The sequence below is a fragment of the Lissotriton helveticus genome, chromosome 11 (assembly GCF_964261635.1).
Source record: "Lissotriton helveticus chromosome 11, aLisHel1.1, whole genome shotgun sequence".
Classification (NCBI taxonomy): domain Eukaryota; kingdom Metazoa; phylum Chordata; class Amphibia; order Caudata; family Salamandridae; genus Lissotriton; species Lissotriton helveticus.
Genome location: NC_136072.1, coordinates 200,716,614 through 200,735,743, shown reverse-complemented (window position 1 = coordinate 200,735,743; position 19,130 = coordinate 200,716,614). Strand labels below are relative to the sequence as shown.

The 19,130-nt window shown below is 45.2% G+C and overlaps 1 protein-coding gene across 1 annotated transcript in view; it reads right to left on the bottom strand.

Moving 5' to 3' along the window:
• VEPH1 (ventricular zone expressed PH domain containing 1) overlaps window positions 1-19,130 on the bottom strand; it is a 1,476,213-nt gene that overhangs the window by 1,147,659 nt on the left and 309,424 nt on the right. The window contains 1 exon segment of the mRNA XM_078667132.1: window positions 15,596-15,762. Coding sequence (XP_078523258.1) covers window positions 15,596-15,762 — 167 coding nt within the window.

Sequence of the window (19,130 nt, the reverse complement as noted above, 5' to 3'; positions counted from 1 at the left end):
CAGATAAGTTGGTATCCCGTACTTTATTGTGTTAGGATTGATGCAGAAATGCTATTTTGAGCTTTCATTGTAACAGTAGGTGCCGTCTGGCCGGTATCTCATTGACTGGTGTTGGCTGGAAGCAGCGAGATTCCATGTCTATTTAAGAATAGGAGTGGATATAAACAATTGGAGTATAAATGTGAACTCACGATTATCAACTGTGAGATTTGTAATGCTCACAGCAGGTCGAGTAAACCCACACAAACAACAACCAGCAGCGAGCTTTAACATTGATGTCGAATCTGAAAGTTAGCCATTATAGATAATGGGGTAGCCCTTAAAGTCAGGACGGACCTGGGCGCAATGCGGGAATGAAAACAATGGTCCGTGACCAACACTTCAAGAATTATTTGCGAATTTACGTTGTGTATACCATTACAACACGGTTAATCAATAACCTGAAACAAGGGGAGAAATTTCTACATGCACAATAACCATATTTATGCATATGAATTCAATAAAAATTCAATAAACCACACATCAACACAAGCGCAAAAACTGAGTATACTTAATACGATTTGTTTATTTTGAGCCCAAATCAGGATTGTTTATAACCATCAACATAGGTTGCGCGCAAAAGGGAGAGGGAGAAAGAATAGGAAAGTGGAGGAGTTGGCTAGTGAAGGGGTGAATCACAAAGTAAAGGTATTAAATTCGTTATTTACAGATGCTGGTAATGAAGCCCAGTAAATTCAAGCCTGTCCATCAATGATGTACGTGTAATTCTGTAAAATTCAATGTGCATACAATGCAGGTCTTGATCAAGTGAGGAGCGTCGACGTTTCGACTCGACTATGCAAACAGGAATTCAAGCCTTAGCTGCGAGTCTTCATCAGGACTGTGTATTGCAACCTAAAACTGGAGCCAAGCCTGGCTCGCCAGTAAGGATATAGATGGATCCCATGGCCCAATGTCGCCAGGGTATGGTTCTGCTGGTGTGCTACTATTTCATCACCACTTATTATTTCTTAATCTGGAGATTTTCTTCCTTAGAGAGAAACCTCACGTCATCCAGCTGCTGCTCCGACGGGTGCGCATCCCGTCAGTTGAACTTTTAATGTTGTGAAAAAAAGACAATCATCTACCCTTGTCTTGTGAAAGGTGGTGCATACTGGTCAGCACACCGAAGCGCGTTGACTCTACTGTTTTAATTAAATTCAAGCGACTATTGTGCTAGGATTTACTGATATTAGCCTGACTTTTTAAATAAATTCTAAGAAATTAATTGTCTGAGATGATTTCGAAATGAATCACCTAATAATGACTCTTTTGTGATGTTTTTTAATATTTTTTTAACTGTTTTGGGAATGTTAATGTGATTAATTTTTGATTAGTATTGTGTTTTTACCTTTGATATCAAGTGATAAATAAATCTGAACATTTTCTTGTAACCGGGAGTGTCAATCATGATGTGTTTGTACTTATAACTGTGGGGGTCTCCTGTTTTGGCACTGGGAATGGATGGAATGTTAAGTGCGGAAGATTAATGGTGATTGTCAGTGATATTAGTTCCAAGGTAATTTTTATTTCACATCATTTGTCTGACAACCCTGCAATGGAGACTCCTAACAAAAGCATCTGCTCACCCCTACCTAAAAGGAAGAGGCAAACCAAACAACCACCTAACGAGAAAGGTACAGAAGGACTGTCAATTTCATCTATAAACTGGCCTAACACTAATTGTCTGGGCTCAGTGAATCCTGCTACTATGGACTGGTCTGATATGATTGGCAAACTTAAGGACGCGATCCAGTTAGGCATCGCCCCCTTGGTGGAAAGATTATTCGCCCTGGAGTCAGCCATAACCAAACTGGACGGTTTGATCCACTTAAAGAAGCGATGTACTCAATTTATCTTTTGGGTGGAAGGATTTTGGGGCCTGATTCGTTCAATACCCATGGGGCAGATACTTTCTCCAAAGGCCAAGCCATGGAAGGAGCTGATATCTGCGTCTCTAATTCAACCCAGCTGCTCTTCCAGCCCTTGGTTTCCCTGGCTTTGTCTGCAGTAAGGAATCTTCCAGAAGTGGACATGTCCCGCAGGCCATGTTTGGAACAACCAGTCCTGAGGGAACAGGTGGAGTGGAAAGCCAAGCCGGACGCAAGGCTTCTTTGACTAAATTTACCTCAGGATTGTTATCCCTATGTCCCTATTTTGACAGGGATGCTAAGTATTAGCGCTAACATAATAGAAACCACCAGCCAACTCAAAAACAAAGTTTGTCATTGGTTGACAAAGAACGCACATTTTGACTGTAAGGACTATGACGATATTTTGTTTGTCAGAAGGGTGGGTGTGGCGGGATGGATGAATACACGTAGGCTTGTGGTTTTGGTAACCCTGGCTTTATTGTTTTTAACAATTGCTTTCGCCGTGTCCCGTTTCTATAGTACGGTAGGGGGGGTTCTGTGTCTCGGCGCGCTGGCGAACTCCTCTCCTTCCTCTGGTCCACGCCTGGTCTTCCTCCCTCCCATGGACTTCTGGGAGTCGTAGTCCCTCTCGCGTCCGTTGTGGTCGTCGGGTCTCGGGTACCAACGAAAGAAAGAAACCCGCTTTAGACAAGCACTCGGGTTATGAGCGTGATAAGGGAAAGGGAGTGAGGTTAACATGCGTGCATCAAACAACTACGTTGTGCCGGTGGTGAATGAGGGAAGGGGGATCTGTGCAGGGATAACGCTGTCTGGTGCTCTACGGAGGTTTAAGACCTCTTCTGCCCGCCCAGCCCACGATACGATCACGATCACAGACCAAGGAACGCCTTTTATGTCAAAACGTATGCGGGAAGTGTGAGCCAGGTGAGCCACACTTCCCATGAAGGCGAAACGCCTTGTCGTTGACCACCTGGCTCTCCCGTCGGTAGTCTCGTCTCTGCTGCCGTGTCCCCTTCGGTCTCTCGCTGTTCGCCTCCTCGATCTTCTCCACGCTGCACACCTCTGCCTCCGGTCCACCCGACCTCTTCTCCTCCGGGTGATGAACACACTCGAGTCTCGGGCGAGCCGGCATTTACTTCCGCTGCTCCAGCTGACCAGGGGGCGCTTCCGGCTCGAACTCCGCCCAGTTAAAGAAACAGTGCCCTTCCTCTTCTCGTGGGTCGGTAGGAGCCCATGGAGTCTCTCTCTTCCAGTCCTCTGGTCGCTGCATTGGAGACAAAGAGGGTAATAGACATCGAGGGGGTATCAGGGAAAGGGGACCTCCCTCCGCCTCCTGGTCACACACCACCCCCCCTGGATTCTCCCGATCGGGGAGAGGGTGACGCGAGAGAAAGTCCGCGCTCCCGTTGTCCCTGCCACTACGGTGACAGATCGTAAAGGAGAAGGGTTGTAGGGAGAGAAACCACCGCAGCACCCTAGGGTTGTTAGAGATGTTGCGGCTCATCCATGTTAAGGGATCGTGGTCCGTGTATAATGTGAATGGATGCCCCTCTAAGCAATACCGGAGTTTATCCACGGCCCATTTGATGGCCAGGCATTCTTTTTCGATCGCCGGATATTTGATCTCCCTTGGAAACAACTTCCGACTGATGTACAGAATGGGATGTTCGATACCCTCACTAGACATTTGTGACAAGACAGCCCCCACCCCATAGTCAGAAGCATCCGTGTGCACAATGAAGGGGCGTGAAAAGTCAGGAGAAGTCAGCACCGGACCGGTGGTGATGGTCCTCTTGAGGGCATTGCACGCCTTCCACATTTCTGGTGTGGGTTCTCGGAATCCGACAGGCCTGTAGTCTTTTTTTAATGTGTCGGTGAGGGGGCTTGCTAGGTCGGAAAAGGAGGGTATGAACCTACGATAGTATCCTATCAAACCCAGGAAGGCCCTCATCTCTTTTTTGTTATGTGGGAAGGGGGTGTCTGCGATGGCCCTAATCTTCTCAATATGAGGTTCGATCAGTCCGTGTCCCAACAAGTAACCCAAGTATTTCACTTTTTGGAAGCCTATTCGGGACTTTTTGGCGTTGATGTGAAGGCCGGCTTCCTGTAGTTGCGTCAGGATAGTGGTCAGGTGCTGAAGGTGTTCTTTCCAGGACGAGCTAAAAATGATGATGTCGTCTAGGTAAGCCGAACTAAAGGCTTGGTGTTCCCGTAACACTTCGTTCATCAGCCTTTGAAATGTTGCCGGGGCACCGTGCAGTCCGAAGGGTAATACGTTGAATTCATATAACCCGTCGGGAGTTGCGAATGCCGTCTTCTTTCTGTCCTCCTCTTTGAGTGGCACCTGCCAATATCCCTTGGTCAGGTCGATGGTACTGATGTATTGGGCTTGTCCCAACTTTTCAATAAATTCATCGATACGTGGTATCGGGTACGCATCGAATGAGGACACCGCATTCAGGGCGCCAAAGTCCATACAAAAACGTATGCTGCCGTCGGGTTTGGGCACCTTGACGATCGGCGACGACCATTCGCTTCTGGAGGGTCGGATCACGCCTAAGCGTAGCATTTCTTGTACCTCTTTTTGTATGGCCGATCTTCGTGCCGCTGGTATCCGATAGGGTCGTTGTTTGATGACTGTTCCGTTCGGGGTGTCAATGCGGTGTTCGATACATGTTGTCTTCCTGGGGAGGTCCGAAAACACCGGCGCAAAGGGACGGAGGGTCGTCGATAGGGCCTCTTGCTGGGTGCTTCGTAGCCCTTCGTTAATGACAAGGTTGTCCATTGTGGATTCGGTGCTGGACCTTGTGGGTAAGGTGAGGTTATGGGCGCTGGGTGGAGGCCCGATCCATTTCTTTAACATGTTTATGTGATATATTTGTGTCTTCCTGGGGAACATCTGCAACTTGTATGTTGTTTTCCCGATGGTCTTGATCACTCGGTGGGGCCCTTGCCACTCCGTCTGGAATTTTTTGTGTTGTTGAGGGGTGCAGAATAAGAGCCCAATCATTCACTGCCAATTGTCTCCACTTTTTACCCTTGTCATAACAGGTCTTCTGTTTCGCTTGGTTTCTCTCCAGTTGTGAATAGGAAAGCTCCCTGATTTTTCCCAAGGTGTTTTTCAATGTTTGGCTGTATTCAAGGAGACTTCTGGAGTCGCCTTGTTGCTCTGTCTCCCATACTTCTTTTGTCATTTCCAGTAAACTTCGGGGCTGCCGACCATATAACATTTCGAACGACGAGCAGCCGAGACTGCTTTATCTTTTTCCTCTTATCACGTACAGTGCCAAAGGGAGTATCCGGTCCCACTCAGTTCCGTTGACGGTCAGCATCTTCTTCATCGTGGCCTTGAGGGTACCTTTGTAGCGTTCCACCAGTCCGTCCGTTTGGGGGTGATACACCGAGGTCCGGATCTGGTGGAGGTTCAGGAGGGCACACACTTCCCGCATACGTTTTGACATAAAAGGCGTTCCTTGGTCTGTGATCACCTCCTTCGTAAATCCAACTCTGGAAAACAGCTCAAGGAACTTGTCTGCTATGGCTTTGGTGGTTGGGGCTCAGAGGGGAAAAGCTTCCGGAAATCTCATCGCATAGTCCACGATCACCAATGCGTACATGTTGCCCCTCTTCATTTTCGGTAGAGGGCCAATTAGGTCCATAGCTACTCTCTCGAACGGTACCCCTATTATCGATAATGGCTGCAAGGGCACTGGTGCTGGACGGGTGGTGTTCTTCCTCGGGCAAATGTTACACGCTTGGCAGTGTTTCTTTATGTCTTGATACACTCCTGGCCAGTAGAAATAACGGAGCACGTTCTGAGTTGTCTTTTCGGCCCCTGAGTGTCCTGCTAAGAGGTGTGTGTGTGAGTAGTACATGATCTGCTCCCTGAAGTCAGAAGGGACCAGTAATTGCGGGACACCTGTGGGGTTACCCTGTCTATACAGTAGGTCGTTTTCGATCAGGAACCGGGGATAACGGGGATGGGGATCGTCCTGGGCTTGATGGGCCTGTTCCCAGGCGTTATACAGACTGGCGTTGTTGGCCTGAGCGAACTTAAAACTTCGATCCGTGACCCAGGGGTCTGCAGTGACTAGGGCGGGATTGGTCCTAGGGGAAAAGGGTTTTTCTTGTTTGAGGGTCTGGGCGAATGTTTCTAGGAATTGGGGATTGTCCGTCCCTATTATGATCTTCTCGGGTAAGGTCTCTAGTACTCCTACCTTGACTACCATGGTCTTCCCTTCCGTCATCTGCAGGGGTATAAATGCAACAGGGTACCCCTTGACATCCCCATGGACACATTTAATATGCACTATGGTCTCGGGGAGAACCTGATCGTTCTGTACCAAGTGCCCCTGCACTACTGACTGCTTGCAGCCCGAATCTAGGAGGGCTTTTGCTTTTATCCCGTTTACCCGCACACTTACATAAAAATCCCCGCCTAGCTCGGCTGTGTACAGGATTGGTTTCGGCAGGTAGCCGACTTCCATCGGCTCTTCGGTGGCTTTCTTCTGGGGACACATATGGGCTATGTGGCCCCACGACCCACATTCAAAACACTGCGGCCCTTGGAAGCTTGGTATCACTTGGTGTGTTTTCTTTTCGTAACGAGGTGGGGGACGGGTCGGTTTTTCTTGCTCCATAGGAAGTAGTCTCGGTTGGGCCCTGGAAAAGGTAGTCGCCATTTCCATGGCCTGCAGCGTTGTTAGATTAGAATGTTGTATGAGCCATTTCTGGGTTCTGTATGGTAGTGCCTCCAGGTATTGCTCAAGGTAGATTTTGTCCATTATTTCTTCTTTGCTGCTGGTCTGTGGTGTAAGCCATTTGTCAGCGGCCATTTTTAGTCTGAAATACAGGGTTTTCGGATTGTTAGCTGATGTTCCCCTTTCCTTCCTGAAGCGCACCCTGTAGGCTTCACTATCGAGACCCAGGTGATCCAGGATAATGGTTTTGATTTGGGGGTAGGGGGTTTGGCCAGAGGCATTGGCCACCTGGTATGCTGCCTGGGCTTCATGAGTCAGTAGGGGTGCAAGGAAGAAGGGCCATTTCTCCACAGGCCACCCACAGGCCATACCCACTCCCTCGAAATTTGTTAGGAATGCATCGGGGTCTTCTCCAGGGATATATTTCTGGAGGGAGATTCCTGACGGCATAGGATTAGCTGGTCTGGGTTCCCTATAGAAGGGGTTGCTGGGGTCCCCTATTATCTTCTGCAGTCCCTCGATCTGGGTGGCTACGGTGTTCTTAAATGTCTCTCGATCCGCCTGGGCAGTGGTCAGTTGTTGTTCCACTACCCAGCCTAACTGCTCCTGTCCTTTCACCAATGTTTGTAGAAGTTCCTCCATCCTGGGTTGACGGATGGCTATTGGGCTGCCCGAATTCTCCACCACTTGTGGCGGGATGGATGAATACACGTAGGCTTGTGGTTTTGGTAACCCTGGCTTTATTGTTTTTAACAATCGCTTTCGCCGTGTCCCGTTTCTATAGTACGGTAGGGGGGTTCTGTGTCTCGGCGCGCTGGCGAACTCCTCTCCTTCCTCTGGTCAACGCCTGGTCTTCCTCCCTCCCGTGGACTTCTGGGAGTCGTAGTCCCTCTCGCGTCCGTCGTGGTGGTCGGGTCTCGGGTACCAACAAAAGAAAAGAAACACGCTTTAGACAAGCACTCGGGTTATGAGCGTGATAAGGGAAAGGGAGTGAGGTTAACACGCGTGCATCAAACAACTACGTTGTGCCGGTGGTGAATGAGGGAAGGGGATCTGTGCAGGGATAACTCTGTCGGGTGCTCTACGGAGGTTTAAGACCTCTTCTGCCCGCCCAGCCCACGATACGATCACGTACCTGGCTGAGCCACACTTCCCTTGAAGTGTGGCTGGGCGAAACGCCTTGTCGTTGGCCTCCTGGCTCTCCCGTCGGTAGTCTCGTCTCTGCTGCCGTGTCCCCTTCGGTCTCTCGCTGTTCGCCTCCTCGATCTTCTCCACGCTGCACACCCCGCCTTCGGTCCACCCGACCTCTTCTCCTCCGGGTGATGAACACACTCGAGTCTCGGGCGAGCCGGCATTTACTTCCGCTGCTCCAGCTGGCCAGGGGGCGCTTCCGGGCTCGAACTCCGCCCAGTTAAAGAAACAGTGCCCTTCCTCTTCTCGTGGGTCGGTAGGAGCCCATGGAGTCTCTCTCTTCCAGTCCTCTGGTCGCTGCATTGGAGACAAAGAGGGTAATAGACATCGAGGGGGTGTCGGGGAAAGGGGACCTCCCTCCGCCTCCTGGTCACAGTGGGGTGGCTTGGTACTATGCCTAAATCCCAGGGGAAGGGGATTGTATTGTTATCAACTGTAGGTCACCTGCTCTGGCCAAGCGTTTACTTTCTAGCTCAATCATACTGTCCATCAAGGAAGCACATATTAACATCCTCCCGCTTGGCTTTTTCTACAGTTGCTGACAGCCCCATCCCCCTAAAGGGGTTAGCATGAACCATCACACTTTTAGGCAATCAGCTATCTCCGATGAGCAAATAGCTATTCCTGTGAGTAATAGATTTGATCACATCTGTGCCTTGGAACACAATGATTGACTTCAGGATATTTCCCCTTGTACATCTAGTGTTAGTCCCCCCCACGACAGACATTGGTTATCCAAGTAATGTTCCTGCTGAGTCTGTAAGTGTTCCCGGGTGTTCCCTGAAAATTATAAGCTGGACCATAGCAGATATCAGGGATAAGCTGCTGAACCTCGAATGGCAGAACTTTATTTCTAATTTTGATGTCATTTTGCTTAAGGAGACTTGGGCATCTTGATCCGGTTGGCTGGGATGGATATGAAAGTTTTTGTGTGGTAGCAACTCCTTGCCCTGGTCATACGCTACAAGGGGGACTAATTAGCTTAGTCCGATTCTCTGCTAACTTAAAGGTATTTCCAATTTCACTAAAACATAGGGGAATTGAGATCCTTTGGGTGCTTCTCTCTTAGTGAATTTTTTATAAGTCCTCTATAAGCGACCCTGGGTGCCCGATCGATGCGCTCTTTAAAGTAGTGTCACTCCTAGAGATCACATCATATGCCTATTTTACATTTTTAACATTATAATTGATGAGGATTTTAATGCTACGCCAGGACAAAATCCCAATAATAGTAACCCTTTTGTGGTAGAGGACCTAGTGTCTAGCGACTCAGGGTCGGATCAGAGTGGAAGTAAACTATCAAAGGTGCTTGGTCAAGCTAGTTTAAGGAATGTAATGCCTGTGGGCCCTAGCCCGTCTAGGGAATCGCCCACTTTTGTGGGTTAGGGTAAAGGGACCTTTATTGATTATATTTTTATCTTTAGGTCTCTTGATAGTTATATCAGCCCAGGGCTGGTACATGAAACTAATTTTAGCAACCACTACCCAATAGAAACAGTACTATGAGTTAATGTTGGTTCTGACATAAACTCTGATCAAGGCCTGATTGGCTTAACTACGAAAGATGGGGGTTGAGGGTAGAGTGAAGCAATCTCCCAATGACTAAAGTGATGAAAGCTGTAGTAGACTTAATATCACCATTATCATGGAGCCCCTGTTAGCCCTGGAAACAACACCTGCTTTATTTGTGGAAGCTTTTTACCAATTAAACGAGTCCACAGCTAATATCATTAGGGATATGGCGAGTAAAGTCAGGGTTGCAAAACTGGGCTGGCTCGACAAAGATTGCTGGTCGGTGGGTTATTATTTACGTGAGGTCCTCAACACTAAACCCTGCAACCAGGATATTATCACGGACGCTAGAGGGGAGTACAAATTATACTTATGGAAGCGAAAGGCTGAACTTAAAGAAGCATCTTGGAAACGGTTGATGTCCATTTGCTCTTCTAGAGATTCTAGGGACTTTTTGGTGGTGGTTAATGGAAGGCACCCCAATGTGGCTGCGCAAGATGATATAGGCTCCTCTATCCTCCCAGCCCTTTGGTTGCCCATTATCACAAGGTGTACATACTGGACAAAGATCTCCCCACTCACTAGGGAGACACTGATAACTTGTACCCACTGGAGAATAGGTTTGAGTATGAGGAGGTCTATGATGCCATCATGGGTAGCCCATCCAATAAAGCAACTGGGCCAGATGGGATACCCATGGATTTATGCAAGGCAGAACCGCACCTCCGGGCTTCAGTTCTGACTAATGTCCTTCATACCGTGACCCAGTTAGGCCTACCGTTGAGCTGGAAATCTGCTATCATAGTCCCAGTGTTTAAGAAGGGGAATAGGCTGGATCATACCTGCTATAGGCCAATCTCCCTGGTAAGCTCAGTGGTTAAGGTGGTTGGGCATATTGTCCTACAGCGAATGGCCATGGCAAATTATGTTATCTGTCCTTTCCAATATGGATTCATGGAAGGGATGGGTACATTGGAACAATGCCTGAACCATAACCTTACGTTGTGGCGAAGCAGGGGTGCATCTTCCTTGCATTTATGGACCTCAGTAGAGCCTCTGACAGGGTGAACAGGTCTAAGCTTTGGGACATTCTTGGGGTAATGGGATTGCCAGCTCAGTTGATCGATTTTCTTAGAGCTCTTCATGCAGACGTAAATGCCTGCGTCAGATACGATACAGAGGGGAGACAACTGAATCTTTTAGCCTCCCACAGGGGTCCGGCAGGGATGTGTGATGGCACCAATATTGTTTCTATTATATATTAATAGCCCGAATACCTGCTTGAGCGAAAATGGAGGTGATCTGCCTAGGTTAAAGTCTGTTAGCATGCCTACCCTGTTATATGCCGGCGACGCCGTATTGATGGCCCGAACCGGCAATGGGTTAAAACTCCTGGTTGACAAGTATGTTAAGTTCATGCACGATCTGGACCTAGATACAAACATCTCAAAGACCCATTATATGGTCTGTGGGAGGAAGAAAGCTAGAACAAGACCTGTTGACATCAAAGGGCAAAAACTTTCTATGGTTTCCACCTTTCCTTATCTGGGGGTATCATTCAATGAACAGAACAACTGGCTTTCTTGCATTTCCAGTCACTGCTCCAAATTCACACAAGGCTGTTGCGCCCTGTTTAGATTTTACCTGTCAGGGGGTAATAAGCCCATTTTGTCCCTGTTGCAAATCTACAGAATGAATTGTCTCGCAGTCCTGATATACGGTGCAGCCATTTTGGGGTCCCACAGTTGTAGGGTGATCCAACTTGAAGAGGACCGTTTCTATAGAGAACTTCTGGAGCTGGGTCCAAAAAGTTCCTCGATTGCAACCCACCAGGAACTGTATTTGAACTATGTGGAGGATCATTTTAAACTGTCTCCACTGTTACTGGGTCGACGAGATACTGTGGTTCAACAGGAACGTGATTGAAGACTGCATTGAATGCATATATGGTCATAAGATACCATGGATAAATTACATAAAATCCGTTGTCCGTTCCCTAGGTTGTATGGACATTTTTACTGCCCACACTGCCTTAAAAAAGGTGATCGTGGTGTTTTCAAGGAAAGAATTCTAAATAAGGTTAAAGACGAGAGGGAAGCCTGGGTGTTGGAGAAAAACTCAATCAGATCCTATCAGCTGTTGAAATCCGTCAATGGTGTTGAACTTTATCTCATAGTAGTTAAACACCCCAGGGACAGAACACTGCTTACTAAATTTAGTCTGGGTACGATTTGTACTATGATATGTTTCCCTCCGGGTCAGTTATATCCCCATGCCCTTTAAACTTGCCGTTATGATGATAGGTCACCCTAGACCTTAATACATCTGGTTTTATTTTGTAAATACTAGGAATTCTTACGCAAAAGGTACTTACTACCACTTTTAAAAACAAGGGGTTTTACTCAATTTCGCCCTGCCTTTTTACATTTACAGTTATTACCTGATCAGGCGGTGATGTTGGCGGTTATGGTTATTTAAAAGGTGCCTTACACTGGAATAACATAATGTGTGCCTAGTAAATAATGATGTATATGTTAGGCTGGGCAGGTAATTTTATAACGTTCTTAAATGCTCACTCATCATCTTTTCAGAATAAATTGTACTTTATTGTGCTTAATAAGCTTTTTAATGTTTTACTGTGGTTTTTATGCGTATGTTCCTTTCTTTTATGATTATGATGCATAATTGAATAACGATTATTATTAGTAATAATAATAATAATGATGATGATGATGACGATGATAATAATAATAATAATGATAACAACAATAACAATAATGATAATAATAATAATAAAAGTGAAACATATGCAAAATTAAAATGGGCATGTTCCTCCACTGACTTTGGCCCCAAAAGCTGTTTTCACTGTCAGGGCTATCACTAAATCCTAGAAAACGTCAAAGTATAGATTATAATTTTTCATTTGTACTTTTTGACAGGAAATGGCCATAAACACATTTAAAGTTGTTAGACTTGACTTTTTCAGCTGGTTTATCCCCACACTTTCTGGCCTCCTGTTTTTGTCCCTGTTTTTGTTGGTTTTATGACTCTAGGCACTTTGCCACTGCGGATCAGTGCCAAAGTGCATATGCTCTCTGTGTAAATCGTCATTATGGATTGATGTTTCTATGATTGGCTTGTTTGACCTACTACTAAGTCCCTAGTACAGTGCACTGTGTGTGCCCAGGGCCTGTAAGTCAACTGCTGCTAGTGGGCCTTCAGCACTGATTGTACCACCCACACAAGCAGCATTGCAAAAGGTTCTCAGACTTTCCACTCTAGTGTCTGTGCCCACTTTGGTTCTGCCATGTCAACCTGGCAAGTGCACCCACTTGCCAGACCCTGACATTCCCTTTTATTACATGTAAATCACCCCCAAGGTAGGCCCTTGGTACCCCTGTGGGAAGGGTGCAGTGCATGTGAAAGGTAGGACATGTCGTGGTGTGTGTGACATGTCCTGATAGTGAACTATAGTGTAATTTGTTTTTCACTATGGAAAGGCTATCTGTCCCATAGGATAGAATGGGAGTTTATTTATAACATCTTATAAATATAACTTCCCATTGGGACAAGATAGGAAGGTAAAGTTGCGTATGACTGAACTCAGAATGTTAAGATGTATCTTTTAGTAAGGATGATTTTTACATTCTGTGTTTGAAAATACCCCTTTTAGAAAGTGGGAATTTTCTTGCTTAGCCACCCTATGTGCCTCTGCTGGTTTGTGAATTGGCTGTCTGGCTTTGGAGTGAAAGGGGCTGGGGATGTGCATTAACTTTAAACAGCCACTGGGGGGGGTGTAAGGTGTATCCTGCCTTTCCTGGACGAGTCAGGGCTGGGTTGAATAGATCTGGGCTGCATTTAGTGTAGGGGAGGAGCTTTCCTAGCACCTGAACATACCTGGTCTGCCTTACACAATGCTGTCTCCACTTCCTGCCAGGAAGCTGGACCAGTCAGAACATAACTGGTTTTGATTGAGCACAGAGCCTTTTTGCCACAAGAGAACAAACAGAAATGGAATATAAGTATTGGGGCCCAGACCCCACAACTTTAGAATACTTCTGGACTCAAGAGGAACCTCTTCCAAGGAGAAAAGCTGGTAAAGCCAAAGGAAAAGTACTGCCCCGTTGCTGTTTGCTGTCTGGAGTTGGCCTACAGTGGCTGCTTCTGCTAGGGAGAGGATAAAGACTTTGCTGTGTGCTGTCTCCTGCTTGAAGAAGATCTCCACAGGCTTGAAGTAGAGCTTGCTTTCAGTTCTGAAGTCTTAGGGACACAAAGATTTCACCACCAGCTCTCCTGAAATTCCTTGCTGGGAGTACTGACCTGCCACAAAGTGTCTGTTGCTGAGTTGGGCCTCTGGAGGTTGTTCCTGCTTTTGGGACCTGGAACAGAGATGCAACTATGTGAACTGTGACACATATGCACCTCTTTCCCCACATCGCCATCGTGCAGCTGAAGAAACCAACGCAGCACCTGCCCGCGGCTGGAGAAATCACCGCACACCAAACCCTGTGCACCGATCTCTGAAGTCAGAGATCACCACACCGATTCAGACGCAGGCCCTGCTGTGCGACTGCAAGTTCCAAAGCATTGTGGGACCGCTCCTGGAGAGACCAACGCAGTGCTGTTGCCGCAGCCCTGTATCAAGAACGACACATCCCCAATCCTCATGCATTGCACTGGGGCGCCAAGTCTACAAGAACGCCAGGGCCGCAGTGAGAAACCAATACATAACCTCTCCTCACAGTAAGAAACCAACGCATCACCTCCCCTTTAGTAAGGAACCGACGCATCACCTCCCCCGCATGGCAGTAAGGAACCAACACATCACCTTCCCCTGGAGTAAAGAACCAATGCATTAACTTCCCTGCGGCTGTTTTTGTCTAGGCTTGTGAGGCACCAAAGTACTTTGTGTTGACGCGTGGTGCAGCTGCCGAGATAAATGAGCATTAAAAATGACCAAGCCACTCCTGAATGTAGCTGCCGCGGGGTTCAAGTGTTACAGCCCAGTACCTTTAGTGGCTTCTGCTCCATGCCACCAGAGTGAGAACCACATCGGGGACCTCTTCTCGGCTCGCACTGTCATGCCCTGGCACCATGAGTCAGCCTAGCACACTGATCTGCCTCGGGCGAGCAGTACTTCCTGATCTATGGAATGGGGCAGAGCCGTCGGCAAGAGCTTCCGTGTCATTGGTGTCTCACACATTGTCCAGGCGATGGGTTTTCCAAGGGAGCCTCGCCGAGAGATGCTGCGGTGGCTCTCTTGTACGGCAATGACTGAGTTTAGAAAAAAAGGAAAGGTGCCATAATTTCTGGTGACTCACAGGCTCAGTGCTCCTCACCTGAGCAGTTCGAGTCGCGGGTGGTCCTGGATGGCTTGACTAAGGCAAATAAACACACCACTCCTCTGGCCTCTAAAAGTGCTGGACACAAAATTGTGCCGTGCCTCAGTGTCTCCTCAATACACAATGGGCTTGGAGAAAACAAAGCCATTACCACACACTGGTTTCGCAATACTAAACAGGGCAAGTGAAGTACTCACCATGCACTAGTTATGTAGACCACTTGTGATACAAATGAAGATACCAGGAAATTATGTTAAGGCAAACTCAAACCTTTAGATGGCCATGTGGTCCCCCGTCAAAAAAATCTACCAGCTTGCCAGGTTTGATAATGTTTCAAATTATTGAAGAAAACAAACAAGCGAGGAACACCATTCATTTTTCACAGTAGAGAAATTTTTTTATTTAGTCCGAAATATTAATAACAAAAAAAGGCCAACACATGTTTTGCAACATTTATCCCTTTAACAGTCATCTAATGTATGTAAATCATTCACTTCCAAATAAATACAAATGAGTACAATCTCTATGAGTCTAATTTAGCATTATAACCTCAATAACAGACATTATCTCATTCACCATTCAATCTGTATAATTGTATCTAGAACAAGAACTGATTGCCAAAACATTTGTTTAAGAACCCTTTTGTTTGATAATTCATACTCAATTTTACAGTTGAGCAGATTATCACTAATCTAGCAAAAGAAAAAGAAGAAGAAAGAACGGAAAGCTTCAACAACAGACAGCTAATGCTGCCTCGAGGTTTCAGGAGTTTCCAGTAAAATGTCTAATAACCTGTACCGGAAAATGATTAGGTTATGTAAATTAAAAAGACTGTACGACATGTAGACTTGTTTACTCACTTAGATGTTCTCTTTTATTGTGCAAATTAAACCCTTTGTGAAACACTAGGTGCCTGATTAAGGTACAAAAAACTTACCCCAGGTTCCCTTTTCTGTGCAACAGTTTGTATGAGTCTTAGAAGGTGGTGCTGCTCTGTCGGCTCGAGCTGGGACATCCAGGCCACTAAATGTGTTATGTGCTCATTGATTGGCTGTGGCTGTCTCTCATACACAGAAGGAAGCACACGTAGTAGCATAACATTACCTGCAAGAAAACATGAAAAGAAACAACCTTCATTTTAAGATATAGAGAGTCTGCTAATGGATGCTCTAATGACATGGTTGCCACTTTAAGTTTGATACCTTGGAGCAAGAATAATGAATTATCTAAAATTCTAAACACTGAAAATAGATACAATTTTCATGTATATATATATTCACTGAAAAAACCATAGGTTATAGACCATATATAGTTAGGAATTAGCATTTACAAAACCTTGAAAATTCACTGAAAAAACCATAGGTTATAGACCATATATAGTTAGGAATTAGCATTTAAAAAACCTTATTTTACTCACACAAAACCATTGAAATTCCATATATAGTTAGTTGCACTAACTATATATCGCGCACCTGCAATCCACTGCTGATGATGTCACATATTACATCATTCATGACATGGTCAGTGACATCACTGATGACATCACTGATGACATCTCAAATGACATCACTGATGACATCACTGATGACATCTCATTTGACATCAATGACCACATCACTGATGTTATCATTCATGTGACAATACAATGCATCTCCTCACATTTTAATATAACCTCTGTTTCACCCAGTGTTAAATACAGAATATAATTTTTGAAACCATTGACACACCAATACTAGTTACTACATACGCACTCACTGATTCCTACGTCTACACACACCTTCACTCATTCACCCATACTATCATTCATACATACAATCACTCATCTTTACAACACTATCATATGCACTCATACACCTATACAGACACTCACAGTCTGCCACTCATCCATGGAGTTACTCACACACCTAGTCAGTCCTGTAAAGAATCAATGACACTTCCATTTTCTTGTCTATACAGTTAAACATAGAGCACCTTACATTTTCAAACATATACTAACACATACTTACCTTGTTATACAATCATTGATACAAGTACACATTGATCTGCACAGAGTCACACACCTCCCAGCCAGCCACACACACACTCAGTCTCCCATACAAATACTTGGACAATCAATCAGTAACCCATATAGTTAATCATATAGCTACTGATCAAAACATGCAGCAGTTTACAGAACAACAGACATAATGATGCACAAATTAAGACACTTTAGTCACTAACCCATGCACTCAGTGAGACACATTTAATCACTCACTCATGCATTCAGTCATGCACCTACTAAATCCTTTGTCCAGACACTTATACTTCCACTCATTCTTCAATATGTAAGACACATTTTAACTTTACAGAAACATACAGTCACTGGATGTTGTCATCAGTGATGTCATCAGTGATGTCATTTGAGATGTCATCAGTGATGTCATCAGTGATGTCACTGACCATGTCATGAATGATGTAATATGTGACATCATCAGCAGTGGATTGCAGGTGCGCGATATATAGTTAGTGCAACTAACTATATATGGAATTTCAATGGTTTTGTGTGAGTAAAATAAGGTTTTTTAAATGCTAATTCCTAACTATATATGGTCTATAACCTATGGTTTTTTCAGTGAATTTTCAAGGTTTTGTAAATGCTAATTCCTAACTATATATGGTCTATAACCTATGGTTTTTTCAGTGAATTTCAATGGTTTTTTAATAGCAAATATCATAAGCTGTCGAATGTCAAGTACGTGGTAAGTGAAAACATTTTCGTGTTTATGCACACTGATCTGCTTTGAATGGTGCCCCCCCCCCCCTCATTTCTATTAGGAGTACTCTCTCTTTGCAGATAGTGAAAGGTAGTTAACGCAGGTCTTTGCCCCCATTGTAATCCGTCGTGCCTGCTTCTCTCTCCATTTGATTCATTGTTATCCAAGTATTTACTGTTTTAGAATTAGTTCTCTTTGGTTCATTCTCTATTTACAAACAAACACAGAGTCGCAATACTCTGTTTAGTCTTTGCAGATAACGAAAAATCGTGTAAAAAAAAAGAAAAGGAATCGAGCAAAATCAGTAGGCCACTAATGGGATCTCTTTTTGACCTCGCTAAAATAGAAACATTAGGAACAACCCCTCATGACAAATACAAAACTAGTGAGATGAACTGAACTCCACACAATGATGGCTGCAAAACAGCTCGGCTCCGCCACCCACCCCGCCCAAAATAACGATAAAGAACGGCTGCCATGATTGGTTGCGGAATGACCACGACGGAGCTACGAAATGGTGCTGCTCTCATGCTAATCCCAGCTTCAGTCTGAAACATCCAGAAACACTGTAGACTACCAATTCGATCAGTTCCGGTAGCGCCCCAATGTAACCCGGTAGAGAAGAACTAGCCCTCCCCTCTTTGACTGATGGTTCTTGTTGCCTGTCCCTTCTGTTGTCATTTAACAGAACTATTTAGCCTGCTGAAAGGGGTTGTGTTCCGACCGCTGGTTGGTGGAGACATTTTGACTATATTCTGTACCTGCGTTGTCGCGTAATGCGTCATATGACGCGCCGCGTTAGCGCATCCGGAAGTCATCCGGGGCGCGCAGCGCGTAACGTAAGCATAACAAGTCATGTGACTTGTTAATAAAACTTTTCATTGGTTCATTTTACTTTTCTTATTGTAATGATGAAAGGCTTGGTCATATGACCTAAAAATTACGCTTTTCATTACTTCCGAACATTATTTTTTCTTAAATATATGTTATAATGTTCCAGGCTAATGTACTTTCCCGGAAATTTTACAACTGTCCTGCAAGTAAAATATATTCTTTTTTCGAGAAAAAGAGCGTTTCTTCGTCCCATGACGGAGCCGTTGAGCAAAAGAGGGTCGACCTGCTGTCTTAGTCGCCGATACGCCTGAATATGAGATTCTTATCGATCACTTTATGTTGCAGGAATAGAAAACACAACAGCCCTTGACCATTTATCTTTACTGCGTTCCTTCGTATTATACCTTTTACCCTTCATGTAATTGGTCTGCTTTATTTCACTTGCCTTTTAATGATTCTAAAACAGTGACTATTATTAAAAACTTTACCAATGTATATACTACTACCATGTTTTCTTTTAAAAACCTTTATTGTGAAAATTTCATTATACAAATACGAGCCTATAACCACGTGGGCCGGCCACGGAGCAAACTGTAATCGTATATGATGAATAGACATTTACACTGTAGAGGAACGTAACGGGCGGGCCATTACGTTGCAAGAACTAAGGTGTCTAACAGTTACGGAATCGGTGGACGTACATTTTATAATTAAAATACGACAGGGCCAGTTACAATAAAATTATCTAGATATACATTTGCGGGCAAGTACCATGGGTGACGTTAATTCGAACTTTCAACAGTACAGTAATCAATAACACATCAGAACTTAATATCAATAGGGATGTCGAAATATTCAATCAATTCTCGTCCCCGCCCGCCATTT